At 42.4% G+C, this 16,909-nt stretch overlaps 1 protein-coding gene across 1 annotated transcript in view; it reads left to right on the forward strand.

Annotated features, from left to right (window-relative positions):
- Positions 1-14: 14 nt before the first annotated feature.
- The window catches only part of GRIN3A (glutamate ionotropic receptor NMDA type subunit 3A), a 66,527-nt gene continuing 49,632 nt past the window's right edge, over positions 15-16,909 (forward strand). Inside the window, exon 1 of the mRNA XM_017812677.1 lies at positions 15-722. Coding sequence (XP_017668166.1) covers positions 15-722 — 708 coding nt within the window. The remainder of the gene's footprint in view (positions 723-16,909) is intronic.

A 16,909-nucleotide genomic window follows, 5' to 3' on the forward strand; every position in this document is an offset into this window, starting at 1 on the left:
GCCCGCCGCCGCTGATGCCGCTGCCGCCTGCCCGCGGGGCGGCTGATGCGGGTGGCGGGGCCAGGGGAGGTGGCAGTGGCGGCGGCGGGGGGCTCCCGGCCATGTGTCGGCCGGGGGTTCGCGGAGTCCTGGGTCGGGCGTGCCTGCTGCTGCTGCCGCCCTGCGCGTTGGTGCTGGCGGCAATGCCCGGCTCCGCGTCCCACCCGCAGCCCTGCCAGATCCTGCGGCGCATCGGGCACACGGTGCGGGTGGGGGCCACCCACCTGCAGCCCCGCGCCGCCCCCTCCGCCGCCGCTGCCTGGCCCGGGGAGGTGCCGGGCGGGCGCCTCGAGGGGCCACGGGGCCGGCGGGCGGGGGGCGGCCCGGGAGGGGAGCGGCGGCCGCCCCCCTCGCCGCGGGAAGCGCTGCTGCTCGCCGTGTCCAACCTAAACGGCATGACCGGGCTGCTGCCCTACAACCTGTCCCTGGAGGTGGTGATGGCGATCGAGGCAGGGCTGGGCGATCTGCCCCTCTTCCCCTTCTCTTCGCCCAGCGCCTCGTGGAGCAACGACCCTGTCTCCTTCCTGCAGAGCCTCTGCCACACCGTGGTGGTGCAAGGGGTCTCGGCCATCCTTGCCTTCCCGCAGAGCCGCGAGGAGTTGCTGGAGGTGGACTTCATTTCGGCGGCGCTGCGCATCCCCGTGGTCAGCATCGTGCTGGGCGAATTCCCTCGGCGGAGCCTGGTAAGGATCGGGGGGGACGATAGGGGCAGTGCTGTGCCCCCCCCGGTACCCTGCGGTGGAGGATTGGGGTCTGACTGGGGAGCCGGGCAGGGGTCGCGGTGGGAGGACTCAGACCGAGCTGTGGCCGGGGAGAAGTGCTCGGACCCCCGGCATCGCTCTTGGGTCCGTCCGTCCTCTGGCTCCCCCTCCCGCGTTATCCCTGGCTCTCAGGCCAGGGGTGGCACGGGAGAGGAATCCTCTGTGTGGAGAGACAGACAGAGCTCGGTGGCACAAGCGAAGTTGTGAGCCCGAAGTCATACGCCACGTTAAGTTGTAAAGCACAGAGCAGAGAGAGGGTCCAGGGCACGCTTTGAAGAGCAAAGGTTGTTAGGAAAAAAAAAAAAAAGGCTTAAACCACCTTTCGGGGTGTTTGTTACTGGTCTAAATGCAGTGGTCTATCAGTGTATGGGCATTGTAGGTGGTTCGTCAGATGACGCTTCTCAGGGAAGTTGTGCACTGTAACTTGACTTTGCACTGAGCTGCCTAAAGCGTCGGGGTTTTCTGTACTCATGGTTCATACGTCGCTGCTAGATCAGATTTTTGCTGGTTGCCCAGCTAAAGTAGTAGAAACTACAGCCTGGTCTGACTGTTTGGTTGTGTAACTAAAATAGTAGAAACTGAATTCATTGTGTTTGACAGTGTTAGGTACAAGTAGTAGTAGTATCCAAGAGGAGCTAAACTTTCTATCATACAGAAATGGCAACTTAGTGTTACATACTCTAGAAAAAAACGTGATAGTTCGGTGTTTTGTAACTGTGTCTCTGATGCCAGGAGTCATTTCAGGTAAAATAGTTGAAAGAAGATGCTCTATTCTGTGTGGCCTGTGCAAGGGAAGTCCTAAATAAAGTGGTTGAAGCTACCTTTTCAATAGCCAAGAGAAGAAGTTGTTTTGTATAAAAAGGGGTAGCTTAATATTGGTCTCAAAATCTAATCAGAAAAAAATATTACCAGCTGAATTTTCTTTGCAAAAGCAAATGCAAACCTCAGCCTAGATCTCTGTTAGATTTCCGTGGGACTTTTTTGCATGTTAGATTGTGACTGAAAAGAGAGCTCCTAGTCTGTAACTGAAGATGTGACTGCTGTGTGCTGGCCTGAATCACAGAATGGTTTCTGTTGGAAGCGACCTCAATGACCATCTTGTTCCAGCCCCTTCCATGGACAGGGACACTTTCCACAAGACCAGGTTGTTCAGAGCTCCATCCTACCTGGACTTGAACACTTCCAGGGTTGGGGCATCCACAGCTTCTTTGGGTAACCTGTATCAGTACGGCACCAACCCTAATCTAACCTTGGCCTCTGTCAATTTGAAGTCATTGCCCCTTGTCCTGTCACCACATCCCCTTGTAAAAATCTCCTCTCCAGCTCTCTTGTAGCCCCTTTAGCTACTTAGCTAGTTTTCTCCACCTTAGCAAAACCAGTGTAACACAGGTCTCTCAGAAACTCAGGGTGATTAGTGCTACCAAATGCACTTTCAGTGCCAATTGTATCCAAATTTGCTCAGTTACATCTACCAACTTTGCAACTGCGCTGGAAGTGGTACTGGTAGCCAGAGCTTCCTGAAGATCAGATCCTGAATCCAGCATTTCCTTGCTCTTTCTCTTAGAGTTATTTTCTCTTCCGTCTTAGATATGGATCTAAGTTCATCCAAAGCATCTTCATCCAAGATGTGTTAAACACATGCAGCACAGGTTAGATTCATTGCTGCTTTCCACAGCCTTCAAAACTCCTACTAAATTTTCAAATTGTTCTCAGCAGGGAGCCAAGTGGATCAGTATATCCAAGTCTAGGCTTTGTTCTTAAGCATTTCTTACGAGGCATTTTCTTCAGTGACGGTGAAACCAATGCCTGACATCGAACCTATGCTGAACAGAGTCCGTTTTTTTTTTTCCAGCTGAGCTAAAAAAATTACTTTTCAAAGCTCTGTGGATTTAAAAAAACAATTCAGTTTTACTCAAAGGCCAGCAGGTAATACAAGTCTGTTAAGTCTCTCAAGATTGGCCTGGGAAAGCTGACATCTTTCTGAACACTCTTTTTCTTATTTTCTCTTAATAAATACCATTTTAAGGCTAACTCTGGAGGCAGTGCTCTAACAGCCTTACCTCACATACTTCCTAGAATTACAGGCTTTCCAACAGCATACTGGACACAGGAGAGCCTGGAGATGTTGGCCTCAGCAGCCTCTGCTGTAGGCAGGGATTCTGTGTCACTCACAGTCCCATGTTGGCATGAAATTAACATGCCATGGACCTCTCATCTTCCCAACTCTACAGCCCTGGCGCTGCAAATTGGCTGCTTCTACTGCGTGGTGATTTTAGAGGAGGCAAATGTAAAAGACATCGTTGTAGATGAGACAGCTTTGGCTGATAGGCCCAGACAGGAAGAGAAGACTGATACCCAACCCTGCTTCTGAATTGGCACCCCTGGGGTCACCATGCCCACTGACTCTTGGGCAGAGCATTCTCCCTCCCACAAAACCACTGCAGCACACCCCAGGGGGCTGCCTGCAGTTAGTTTTCTTCCAGGCAGGGACAGAAGCAGACCCAAAACCTTTTTGCCCTTGAAGAGCATTTCCCATTGTCTGCATTGCAAACATGCTAACAAACCCAGTGTTCTCATACTGCTTCTCGTCAGCAGCCAAATGTTTCTGGGAGATGGTTTTAATATAGTAATATCTAGCAAGGTCTCATTTTCCACATTATACCAGGACAGGAATGTACATATGCAATGTTTTGTACTTCTGCTGAATGTTAACATTATTCCTTCATGCAGAAGGATATAATAGGCAGCTGTTTGTCATACTTGAAAAGCACGTTGATCTTTGAGCAAATCTTCCTTAGCATGGCAAAAAGCAATACTTAAAATGAAAGGGAAGATAAGGAACCAGAACTAAAACACATTTCAATAATACTGCCCATTGTCTCTGTGATATTTGATGACAGTAATACTGCAAGCATGTTACAACAAGAGGAAATACAGTGTCACAGATGGGTAACTACAGTCATCTAAGATACCTAGAAACTGTGTTTTCAAAAGTTTTGTGGTTGTTTGAGCATCTTTAAAAATTCATTTATCATTTAAAAAAATAATCAAAAGACAACAACCATCACAAGGTGTGATACTGAACTTGTTCCTCACAAGTAACAGCTTATTCTGGAGGTTCAGGATTGTGTATGGCAGAACACACATATGGCTTCAAGGGAGGATACAAAGAGTAAAATGGGACACCTTTTTTATTTTTATTTGTGATTTAATTACGAACATAGACTAACAGGAAATCCAGACACAGTTGTGACCTGGAAAAAAAGCTGTTTACTTTTCCCAGTTTACTGTCACTCTGGTAAATTTTCACATTCAGTAAGCAAAAGTAACAATTTAGTACTGTCATTCAGCAAACAAAAAAACCACTGGATTTCTTTACTCCTACATAATTGCAAACTGCGTTAAGCTTTGACAGCTCATTATTTTGGAGACAGCAGCCCACAAGCAGTGATGCCATTCAGGCAAGTTTGTGACCCCTTATGTATCTTTATATGAAGGGAGGCATTTTATTTTTTCATTCCAAGATTGCCAATGTCATTAATAATATTCCCAAGAATGGAACAGGGGAAAAGATCCAGGGAACGTGAACCATGAATAAATACAGTGATATTGCTACATTTCAGAGCCAAGAGACAGCCCATAATATCTATTTTGTGGGTGATAGCATCACAAACACAGGGGACATCATGTTTGCAGCAGTGTTCTCTGAACTTAAGGGAATATTTTCAGTGGGTTTCACATAAATCAGCACCTCTGATGTCCGCTAACATGAAAAGGAATCTTTTCACAGCAGTGAAACAGAATAAAGTAGCTGCAAATCATCAGTCCCTGCCTAGTCAGTCTGTGCTTTATCTGGCTTCCCAAGGAACTGAACTGCAGCACTGCTGATTACTGCTATGACTTCAGAGGGGGTCAAAAGAATAAATAAATCAGGTTAGAGTTTTAGGTTAAACTATGACTTTCCTGGGGAAGTAGCAAGCTCAGCCTCAGAACAGATGCTGTAAAAAGAAATTGGCCATAAACTTTTAAATTTTCTTTGTTTGTTTTTGAAGTAATTGTTTGTTTTGTTTTGTTTTTAACAGCTTTCTAGTTTATGTATATCAAACAACCCATGGTGGGGAATTACAGATCATTCCCTTTTGGAAATAGACAATAATACCACTGTGAGTACAGTGCCCTCAGAAGTCACACTAATCTCCAAGACACTGGCTATGTAGTGTACCAGTGAGGGCAGGCGGAAATTACACCAAGGGGATGGAGATGTGGAAAAAAGGCTTCTGTCTAACTAAATGCCCAAAAACATTTCTTTCTTTCCTCCTTCAAGCCAGTATTGCAGTAAGATGGGAAAAAAAGTTTTAATAATTTCATTTTCCAGCAAAAAAATGCAACACATGCTTGGCTGCAGGCTTCAGTAATCCAAATGATCATTGCTGATCTGTTTTAATCCAGATGTTGGAAGTTTATACTAGTTACTGTGTAGATTAGGAATATGTGTTCCGTCTTTCCCTATGATTACCAACCCTCCCCACCTAGCACTGAGTAAACAGTGAGGCACATACCTTTCATACACTTCAAGAGGGTTTATGAGTGGTGCCTTGAGAGGAAACAAGGATAGAAATTGAGAGGACGTGCAAACAAATATCCATTTGCTTCTATTTCAGCCAGAGGTCTCAGTGCAATTTTGCTCATGGTGAGTTTTTGAAACTTGGATAATTTATGCCACTGATCTGCTATAAAGTCAGAGCCCTTTTACATTTCCAGTTCATGTAAAAAAAGCTTGGTGCAACTAACAGTTTTTCTCCAAAGCTAGGTATCCTGTAGAGCCATTAATTCTTTTGAACACAAAATTTTGAACACTGCTGCATTTTGCTGGCAGCCTTGTGGTCCTAGCATCACACCAGAGGTCTCCTCATCCTAAGTCCTCTTTGAAAAAGCATTTGCACAGCATTTACTAATGGATTCAGCCTCCTACCTCTCACAGGCTTTTTCCCAACACTGTACATTGTCCTCGAGTTGTTACTTTGAAAATGGTTTTACTTATGCTCTTGTGTTGTGTTGACTGTTGTCAGCTGTGAGAGTATTGCGGTTTTCAGGGTTCGTTTGTGTTGTCAGCTGAAGCCAAACTCTCTGTTGCCTTTAAGTTTGTGAACATGTGTGTTGAAGGGAAACGACTCCTTGTTTATATTCTTATCTGTTGTCGGAAAGCCCTCAAGTCTTGTGGAAGTGATTTGGCATAGCATTTGTGAGTTGTATTTTGTACCTTACGTATTTTGTATATTTTCTCTTTGTTTAATGCTCAGGGTCTGTTCCTTCTGTGTGTTGTACTCTTGATGATACCACAGGTTACCCTTATACCATAAACTGTCAGAGTCATCATAAATGCTGCTTAAAACACCACGAAAGATACCCAGTCCTGCAGACCAGAGCATGGCAGCCTACATATCAAGGGGAACTTCTTTAAGGATGGTTCCACTGTCAACAGGCTTTGCATGCTCAGAAGCGTAGGACAATGAAAGATAAAAAAGGAACTAGTCTCTTTATTGAAGTTACAATGTTTAAGGAGAATTCAGTTAATCACAGCTGCAAAAGATTTATTTTCAAAATGCAGTAAGTGGTGAGAATATTTTTACTTCGGTTCTCTCCTCTGGATACTGAATTTTGAAGTCCTGTTGAGACAGAAATGGCCAGAACTCCACTGGGATACCACTCTTTCAGAGCTGACCAGAAACAAGATTTTCTCATTCCTCATCCCATGCTGATTTTCTGATGCAGAAAAAGCTGAGTTAACATCAAATTTAATACCATATGTGGTATTTTCTTCTGTGGTTTTTTTCTTTTTTTCCTGTTCTAGGTGCTCACAAAGCAATGTTTTCCTCACTGCTGTGCTGGAGGAGGTCTTTCATAAGACACTGCACAAACTCCCGTCAATAATTAATAATTAAAATATGACATAATTGATTATTTCTTTACTGAACAACAGGCACTATCAGAAGAAACATCAAAGACTACTTAGCGTAATCCACTAAGTAAAAATTAAAATTTGGCCTATAGTAGGCAAATTTAAAGACAACTTTCTATCAGACACTATGCAAATACACGAGTAACTGTACAGAACAGATGATTAACAAACAAAAGTAAGTTGGGGTATTCAATATAATTTCCCGCAAGAATTTGTCCATGAAAGGCAGAGAAAACACCCTGTCTTTCCACAAAAATGGAAGCAGAGCTATGGAAACAAGAAAACAACAAAGAATCTTCTAATGTGTTATGTTATTCATTACAATGTTCATGATTAAATTCAAAGACTACTTACAAGTGTTCTCATTTAGGGTTTATTTAATGAGTTATTCACTATTTAAGCCCATGAAATATTGAAAACACACAGTTTTAGAACTTTAGGCTATGCTGGATCTAGTTACAGTTTATCCCATGTTCTATTGTTTTCCTCTGTGGATTCCCACATAATTTTTAAATGTGAAAGAAAAGCAGTCATAACTTGACCAGAATTTACATGTTATTGTAACCAGCATAAAACTGGGGGAAAAAAGCAGTTTCTTGTAAAAATCTAGATTTACCTTCCAAGAAAGAATCAGACTGTAAATCTATGTTTTTGTAGATCCTACTGAAGGGTTTTTAAAGAGGGGAAAGGTTGTCTTCTCAGCTTGGTTGAACCAGAGAGAGTGCACCAAATTTCACTGCAATACAAATAGCTGTGCATTTCAGTGTTTGTTCTGAACAGCTGAAAGAATCCAGAGAAAAGAGAAGGAAGAAAACAAGAAGAGGAAGCAAGAAAACTAGAAATATAAAAGTCAGTGATGCAGGGAGACAGAAGGAAAAAATAAGCTGAATTGAGAAGACAAAGAAGAGATGCCCCTCCCTGTCTCTTTAGTGTTTGTGATTCCAGATGCATAAAAGCAAGAGAACTGTATTTTTTAGGAAAGCACCGTACAGAGAGCTGAGATCACCAAGCACAGAGCAAAACTACTTGCCCAAATCAGGGTTGAATTAACAGGGCTGTCTTCATCCCTGGACAAGGATGGTTACTTCCAGTGAGTAATACTTGCCCAAAGAAGTATTTTGCCCCTCAAAAGTGCACCATCTTTGTTGCAGACTTCTCAGGAAACTGCTGAAGCCAACATCTAAGAAGCAGTGAAGGGAACAGGGATTAGGTCAAAGGTAGGTAGCAGTTTACTGCTGCTGGAGGGACTTCTTGGGAAGGGTGTGAGGCCTTGGTGTCAGTGAGTGTGATTTGTGGAAGCCTTTTTTCAAACTTGGTGCTGAGATTATGGGAAGAGAGATGCACCACGGCATCTCTGGACATAGCCCCTCCTGATGCTTCGAGACCCAGGGTCAGATATCTTCTGGTTAGGATTTCAGAGTGCCAGGAGTCAGACCAAGGTCGCTGGGATACACACAGCGTCATTCCAATTGGTATCCAGAAGGGATTTCCTAATGAATGGGGGCAGGTTCAGCCACAGTGGCTTTAGGATTTGAGCTTTGGACATCAGCAACTGTTCTTTACTTCTGGTCTGGCCCTGAGGATCTCCTCATTTTCCCCAGAACTCTGTCAATCAGCCAGATTTGTTCTCACCACCATGGGGAGAGGATGTGCAGATGGTGGAAGTAGCAGCAGAACTGGGAGAAAGATTTAAGCTTGAGTAGGCGGCTCTGACAGATGATTCATTTATTAAGGGAGTCACACTCAAACAGAGCTGTTTGTGCAAGGGACTCCTCGTCAGTGTGACTCAGAAGTTCACAATCTGGCCCCAAGTGCTTCATAGCTGTCACAGCAAGCTAATAATATTGTTTCTGGCAATTATGGACAGTTCCATGAAGAACTGAGAAGGCGTACCACAGCAATTGTTACGTGCCACTTTTGTGGGGCATTGCAACCAAACATTTGTGTGCAGCTGCCCTTGGGACTTAGATTTGGCTGTAGACAGGGTTTCAAAGCAGGCTTGATGTTCACTACTCAGTCCTGAGCTCTCTGTAGTACCATACAGCCCTTAATGAGCATCTTGCATCCCTGGAGCACAAAACACCCTGTTGGTACAAGCAGGAGTGTGTGCCACCCCCACACCAGGCAACCATCTCTATCCCTGCTATCTGTCAGAGGGCTGGGATATGGTGCTGAACCTCTTGGATATGCCCCGCTGCAGGAAGGGTGAGCTGGAAAAACCCTCAGAAGCTGACAAGAAGGTTTCCAGGTGGCACCAGTTTGAGAAGGTCTGGTGTGCAGTGTGCTAGCTAATTAACTTCTATCCAAAATGTTTCACTCGCTGGAGTCTGTGTGGCATCAGGGTACAGATGGAGGGGTGGAGGAGTGAAGGTGAGCACAGGTGCACCCTCAGCTGACATGGAAGCACAGTAAACAGGGAAATTACTGTGATCATTTGATTCTTATTATTGTATAGGAAAAATCAAATGTTAGGGGATTCAAAAGCAGGCATCATTTTTCCCTTTTCTTTTTACGGTATTTTTATTACTTTTTTGTTACCAGCTTTCATCTGTTTCCAAAGCCTGTTTTAAAATATAGAAAGTATTTGAAAGGCATTATAAAAATCTATGAATATGCTGCACAGGCATATTTTAAACTCTTAGTATTTCCCTAAAGGCATGATATTCCACTTCCAGCTTTTTTTAAGGCTGTGAAGGAAATGATTGTCCATGCTGTTCATAAGACATTTTGCAAGGCTTTCTAACTTAAGACAGAGTTAAAAGACAAGATAGATCTTCAAGCATCAACTGAGATTTTAAAAATGAAATTTTGCATTTGTAGCAAGGAAAGAACTATTAGACATAGCAAATAATAACCAGAAAGTGCAGCTGATTTATGCATTAGGCTCTCTCGATGATGCTATTGATAAAGCAGTTGTGTTATACTCATCTTGATAGCGTACTCACTCAAACTGGCTTAAAAAGATCTTTTTTCTTTTTTTGCAAATCAGATGAAAAGTCGGTATTATTGAGTTCACAGTTTGTTAATTTTCCAGTGCTATTTTAGGTGAAAGCAAAATTATTTATCACTTTCTCAGCCTGTAAGGCTCACTCATATATATAACAGCTTTCTGTAGGACAGCAGTTGTTTTTAAGAATTTTCTGTACTCGAGTATGAAAAATGGGTAAAACCTTTACTTGGAGCTGATACCTGCCCTCTTTGGAGAGTGGAGTGAACTTCTTTTAGCTGTGATTTACATTTTCTTACTACACTAATAGCATGAAGTTGATTTTACCCCTACATTGGAAGGGCAACAAGGGGAAGGGGCTATGTGCCTCAGTTTCCTCTATTTAAATTATATATGATAGGTGATAAACTATAGAGCTCTGAGTGGACAAATACATACCCAATAATATCCTTGAGGCTAACATAGGTGAATAGTTTAAGCAGAAAGCATTGCTCTTTTTTGTTTAAGCATTGAGACATGAAAAGTTCAGGTGTCACTGCATCTTCCATCCCTGAAAGTGTTGAAGGCCAGGTTGGAAGGAGCTCTGAGCAACCTAGTGTGGTGGAAGGTGTCCCTACCTGTGGCAGGAAGGTTGAAATGAGATGGTCTTTGAGGTGCCTTCCAACCCAAACCATTCTATGATTTTATGATGCATAGAATTGTCTGCTGCAGAGCTAATGGCAGGGAAATGGCAAAACATGACATCAGTGTTTGTTCCTTAGAGATTCAGGGAGAAAAAAAAATCTATTAATCACCTCTTTAAAAGTTACTATCAAAATATATCAGTATAGAAATAGGCTGGATAGGCTGGTATGGTTAACAATACTCCTGTGGCCTCTGATTAGGAATCTTGCATCAGCAAGCAACACAAGGAAGCCAAAATGATGATTATTCAGTCAGCCCTATGATCATCTTTTTATACATATGAATTATTTACATAGTACAGGGTGATTACAAGCTTGCTAATTGAAACCTGTTTTTTAACTTCAGTTATACCCTAAGATTTCTTCAGAGCATGTAATCCTTCTAACTACTTTTCTTTCATGTTCCTTATGTCATATTTTGTTTAACATTATCTTTCATTGTATAAATGGAAAATCCCTCAGTGTGGAATACTTGTGGGAAAGGATTCCTTCACACTGAGAGTTTCTTTTAAGAAAGAGAGATGGGTGATTGGTCTATTTTGAATATTGATGCCCAGAACCCCCAGGAATCCTCAAATTTTTTTCAGATACACTACTTACCTACTCTTCCACTTTCAGTGTGGCATTCCCATTTCATCCTTTCTTGATCTTACCCATTTGTGTTTGTTCTGAGGTCTCATCTTCCACTGTAGTATAATACAAATTCTGAACTTACAGAGTCTAAACTGCAGAAAAAGACTGCAAGGCGCTATTGTGATACAAATGATCAGCAACATAAATTGCTCATCACTCACTGTTCATTACATTCTCTGAAGAGCACCAAAAATAAGACACTTATTTATAAATAGCTCAGCCTGCTAGATTCCAGTGAAACTCAGTTTCATATCTTCCCACCATTTTGACAGTGCATATAAATATGTAACATGTAGTTATGTGGAAGTTGGCTGTGCCATAATGTCCTCCATGGGTGTTCACAACCCTTGCAGGTTTACACGGGAAGAATAAGAGGCAAATTTAGACCTGCAGTGGGATGCAGCAAACCACATGATTAGCAGCAGAAAGATGCTTTGTTTGATAGAAAATGGGGGCTTGTTGCCCAGATCATACTGCCCTTGTATTCCTCCTCCGAAGTGCACTTTAAGAGGGAAATGAAGTGAGAATTCACAGTGAATAATACATCTGATAATCACAGACTTTTTTTCTGCCTGAAAACCACCTGAAACTTCTTGAACAAGCATGAACAACATAAGCATTATGAATGCCAGCGTCCCAGAGCCTTCCAAAACATCACTGAGAGTGTTTCCTTTTACTTCACTGGCTTTGAATACACACCAGCTCAAGATACAGTTTTGATTTTTTGGCTAAGCCACATGATTTTTTTGGTTTTTTCAGTCTAATCAATGCAGGAATTGCAGATGAACGTGGAATCTGGAACTTGCAAAGACTACGGTTGTTTGGTTTTGCTGTTCATTTTCTATAAGCATTTGTCCTAGTGTAATTTGATTACTGGAATGTTCATGAAATGTTGAGGAGAACAAGAACGAGAAAACAAATAATTTCAGTCATGTGAGTGCCTGCATGTTGCTTCTGATACAATTGCCATCATTAAAAAAAAACCAAACCCATATATTCAGACTTCATTTACATGTGGTATAGTTTTGCTTTGAATGAGGAGCTAGTCCAACAGAATTTGTGGCTTGTTGCTACAATGCTAAAACTATTTTCATAAGCAAACTTAAGCCTTCTATCAACTCTAATCTTTAGTTTTACCTGAATTTGCCTTACTTTCACCAAAGTTTTCCTTTCACTTAAAAATCTATGGAAAGCCATTCACTAACTGTTATCAAGAATAATTCAGATAATTCATCTTTTTGTGGATCCATATTATGCCAGCACTATGAGAGCAAATGCATGTCTTCTGAGAGTTATACAAAATTTTTACAATCTTATTGGAGAATAATAAGCAACAAAATAATATATTACTGTAATTTATTCTTCAGTAAGAAGGGAAGAATGACTCTGCAGTCTGACCACTGAACAAGGGACTCAAATGGGAAATCCAGTCATATTTAGTACAGTTAAAACCATACGGGAAAAAACCCTGGGCTGAGGATTGGAATAGTTACTGGTCTACCAGCCCTGGCATGGAGAAGTCCAGATGTATTTCACTGCTTTGTCAGAAGTTTCATGTGGAAGGTTAAAAGTTGCCAAGGGTTGTCAAAATCATCCATGACCTATTGTCTGTCTGTAAATGATGATTGTCCGACGTGACGATGATGTGGTTGCCACTGAAACTATTGTGTGGTGCTGCAGCATTCATCCTTTTTTTAAGAGTCTTCACACTTCTTTGCCTGGCCACCCACCCTTGGTTTCACAGTCCACATGTATGTCAGTCAGTATGCTCAAGTGTGTATAAAACCTTCAGTTGTCTCAAGAGCACTCTCCAAATGTTGCTTACCTTTCGGAAAAGACAAGGAAACCTTTACCAGAAGATCTTGCTTTCTGTGAGTCTTCCTCTGTTGCTTTTATTCTCAGTGCTGGCTAATTCATTCACTCCAATTTACCAGGTACCACATAGAATACTCCTGGTGTATCAAAGCAAATTTTGCAACACAATTCAGAGCTTATGATTTTAAGCTTCTTTAGTTTTATCCCAGGTCACTGAATTGTGTAGAAGTATAATTCTACACATTACTACAATAACTGTAATATATTCTCCATCCTTGGAAGTCTCTAAGGCCAGGTTGGACGGGGCTTTGAGCAACCTGGTCTAGTAGAAAGTACCCTACCCATGGAAGGGGACCTTAGAGTTCCTTCCAACCCAAATCATTCTAGGATTCTAGATTTCTATATCTTTCGGAGAACTGACCAAGACCTGCATTCAAGTGCTAGAATCATATAAACAAAACTGAAACATGGAAAGAAAAAAACCCCAACATTCCTATGTCTTCAGGGAATACACATTTTTTATGATTATTTTTATCAGAGGTTCTCTCTCCCTGCAGCAGTACCATTTCCTGCAGAGACAGCAGTTTTGATCATATGTTCTTGCCAAACTCACAGGAGTGGTGATCTGTCTTCCCTTCCTTCCAGGTTGTCTGGGGGAATTAGATACTCCTCTGCAACACTTCCCCTTGTTGAGAGCGTTAAAAAGAATCATGGTGCTGAAAAAAGTTGATGTGGGTTCCTCGTCCCCGGCCTTGGTTCACCAGATTCTGCAGAGTCATTGCGGATTATTTGCATGGAGATGGATAGATGCAAACATCCTGCTGAGATTAGTGAGACATGACGTGCCTGAATTTTGTTGAAAGTGCTTATCCATCCATGTTAAACTCCCAGGGCATGCTTCATTTTCACTGGTTCTTACCCTCTCCTTTAGGAGGATACAATCACCCACTCAAGGAGCAGAAATAGTGCATGACTAACTATGTCACGGAACAGATGATTAACACTAAGTAGTTTGTGCAAGCTGTTTGCAAACAATCCATGTGCAGACAATTATGCTGAAGCAATTTTGTGAATACCTAACTCAGTGTATTTTGCATAACTCAGGACTGGCTCTTAGATCATTAAGTTCATAACTTCTGTCTTGTTTGTTAAATTCATGAACGTCATTACTTCTTCCTAGTCCCTAGAACTGGTAGTGCTAGACTTGACTGTGATATTAGTCTTGTAAAGCTGGACAGGCAAAGACTGTCGGAGGGATGGTGGCTCCAGTGACTGAGGTGCTGTTCAAGAAGAGTTACAGCTCCTGTGCTTTTAGGGTTTGTAAGTGACTTATAAGTTAACTTTATAAGTGCAGAGGAGGGCAGACTATGCAGACAGATCCATTAATACATCTGATACTTTCAGATTTGCGGCTACACAGATAAAGATGCCATTTGCCCCAGCTGCATCCAGATGACCCACAGACCTCACCAGAGATTGGTCTGGCTGTCCCAGCTCACGGGGTTTGTTACTGGGAGCTGAGGGCCTTTTTGTCATCTGCAATAGTTCATTAGCCATCTTCAGGGTCAAAGAGTTGACTTACAGAGAGCGTTGCATCCATAGACATCATCCTGTGGATGAGGGTGGGGAGAGCTGAGCTGTAAGGAAGAAAGCATGTTGTATGTCCGTGGGAAGCTCATACACAGACAAGAGTTTATTGATTCATTTGGTTCAGAGCATTTGGGAGCCTTTTGACTCACAGAAATGTGCACCCCTAGCAGATCCCAAAGCTCAAAGCTCTTAAAAAATAAATGAAATACCCAATATACTTGGTTAATTGGTGCTCTACAATGAGTCTACTGGTGTTTCAGCTGTCACAGAGTTTAGCAAACCCTACTGTCCTAGTTAGAACAGCTGGGACCAGTTCATCACTGTGTGGGTGTAACCCAAACTGTGTATTCTACACACTCCATGTCATTGCCCAGGAACTGTTATCAATAGACCATTTGCAGCAGCTGCCCAGAGCACTCCTGGCCCCACAGGCTATAAGCTGGGTGTTAAGAGGCCTGTGAGATAGGAGGATGTTCCTGTCCTCACACGCACAACTCACAATCACCCATTGTAGAACTCCCTGCCCTGGGGGAAGTACTGGGCATTCCTGCCTGAACCTGAGGGTATATAATCTTGGGATCTTGGGACTTCTGGTACCACTTGTGAGATCCAAAGGAGGACCAGAACCTCGACCAGACTGTGACCACCACTCTCAACTAGACTGAGACCACCACTCTTGACCGGACTGTGACCATCACTCACACCAACAGGTTTTTTTTTCCTCACCTTTTACTTTTGGACTCAGGGGACCACGTGGGGCTCAGCGCAGGGGCCAACGAACATCACTCTGTTCATGCCCCAGGGTGCCGGGTTATACATATCGGGTTTTGTGGGCTAAATCCAATTGTTTGTCTGTATAATTGTATTTACAGTATTATTTTTATTAAATTGTAATTCTGATTTATAATCTCTTTTGAATTGGATTAATTTCTCCTGATGATTTACCTTTAAACCAGCACACCTACATAATTCTAAAGAGGAGATATTTTATAAGGGGGGATTATAAGATATTACTTTATTATAGGAGGATATGGAAGCAGTGGAAATTCAAAGAAATTGCAACAGAGAAGGTAGTGCCAGTATTGAAAATTAGATTTGTAAAGGCTTTTCCCATCATTTCCATGCTGAAAAGCATTCTTCCCATCAGTAATACCCAACCTATTAAATTGCTGTTGTTACTTTCATTACTTTCTGTGCTGGTTTAAGAGTTAACCAGCAGGGGTAATGAACCCAACTCAAAGGAGAGATTATAAAGTCAGAATAACAATTTATTAAAATAATACAGTAAGTACAATCATACAAACAAACAATTGGTCTTAACCCACAAAACTCAAATGTATAACCCAGTACCTTGGGGGCATGAACAAAGTGGTGTTCCTTGGGCTCCGCTTAAGTCCAAACTAAAGGGAGAGGGGAAAAAACCTGCTGGTGGGAGAGCTGTTGCAGTCTGGTCAGAAGCGGTGATTGAAGTCCAGCTAAGGTTGAGAGCGATGAGCTGCAGTCTTCCTTCTGGATCCCACGAGTGGTTGAAAAGTTCTGAAACTCCAGGTTTATATATTCTCCAGTTCAGGCAGAAATGGTCAATCCTTCCCTCAGAGCGGGGAGTTCCATAAAAGGCTCAGAGCCGGGACTTCCATAAAAGGTGTGAGGACAAGAGCATCCTCTTATCTCACAGGCCTCTTAACACCTAGTTTATAGCCTGAGGAGTCAGGCTCTATGGGCGGAGGGTGTGAACAGTTTCTGGGTAATGGCATGGAAGGCTATAGAATACCATGATGAACTGATCTCAGCTGTCCTAACTAGGACACTTTCTCATAAATTAAGCCAACCCCTGTTAACCTGCCCCAATAGTTTTTTCCCCTTTCCCCCTCAAACAATATAAGGTATCAGTACACGTAAATCTTTGCATAAATAGATGAAGAACTTTATTTGCAAAGAAGTGAATTTGGTATATAATTCCATCTCAACAGTTTGTCCACCTACTTCCCACTTCCATTTTAGTTTAAGGTTAAAATGTGTATTGAACTTCCCTACCACCAAAGCTATTGCCTAGTAAGAGCAGTATGCTGAGCTATTTATGGATGGACATATTGCTTAAAGCCTGCTCCACTGAGTCCAAACTTGGTAAAAAGAGGGATTAATACGCATGATTCATATTTTATAGTGATTTACAAATTCTGTGCAGTCTCTTCATTGTTGCTCTCAATGACCATGATAAGTGCAGAGTTAAACAAACCTGACAGCAGTAATTGGTGCAAGCATTTGTGTGTAGTAGAGAGATGAAGATTCTGTGTATTTTCTGACAGGCATTTAGGTGAGAATAGAAGACTGAGTCACAAGTAGGAGCTGTAAGTGCTCACTTCATGTCTTGCACATTTTAAATCAAACAATGAGATGGATGTATGGTGATTTTTGACACATTCTCCCAAACATGCCCACAATACTGGCTGTAAACCATTTTGTGCTCTGTGAGGTGTCTCCT

Source organism: Lepidothrix coronata, unplaced genomic scaffold (assembly GCF_001604755.1).
Source record: "Lepidothrix coronata isolate B3197 unplaced genomic scaffold, Lepidothrix_coronata-1.0 Scaffold37, whole genome shotgun sequence".
In the NCBI taxonomy this organism is placed as follows: Eukaryota; Metazoa; Chordata; class Aves; order Passeriformes; family Pipridae; genus Lepidothrix; species Lepidothrix coronata.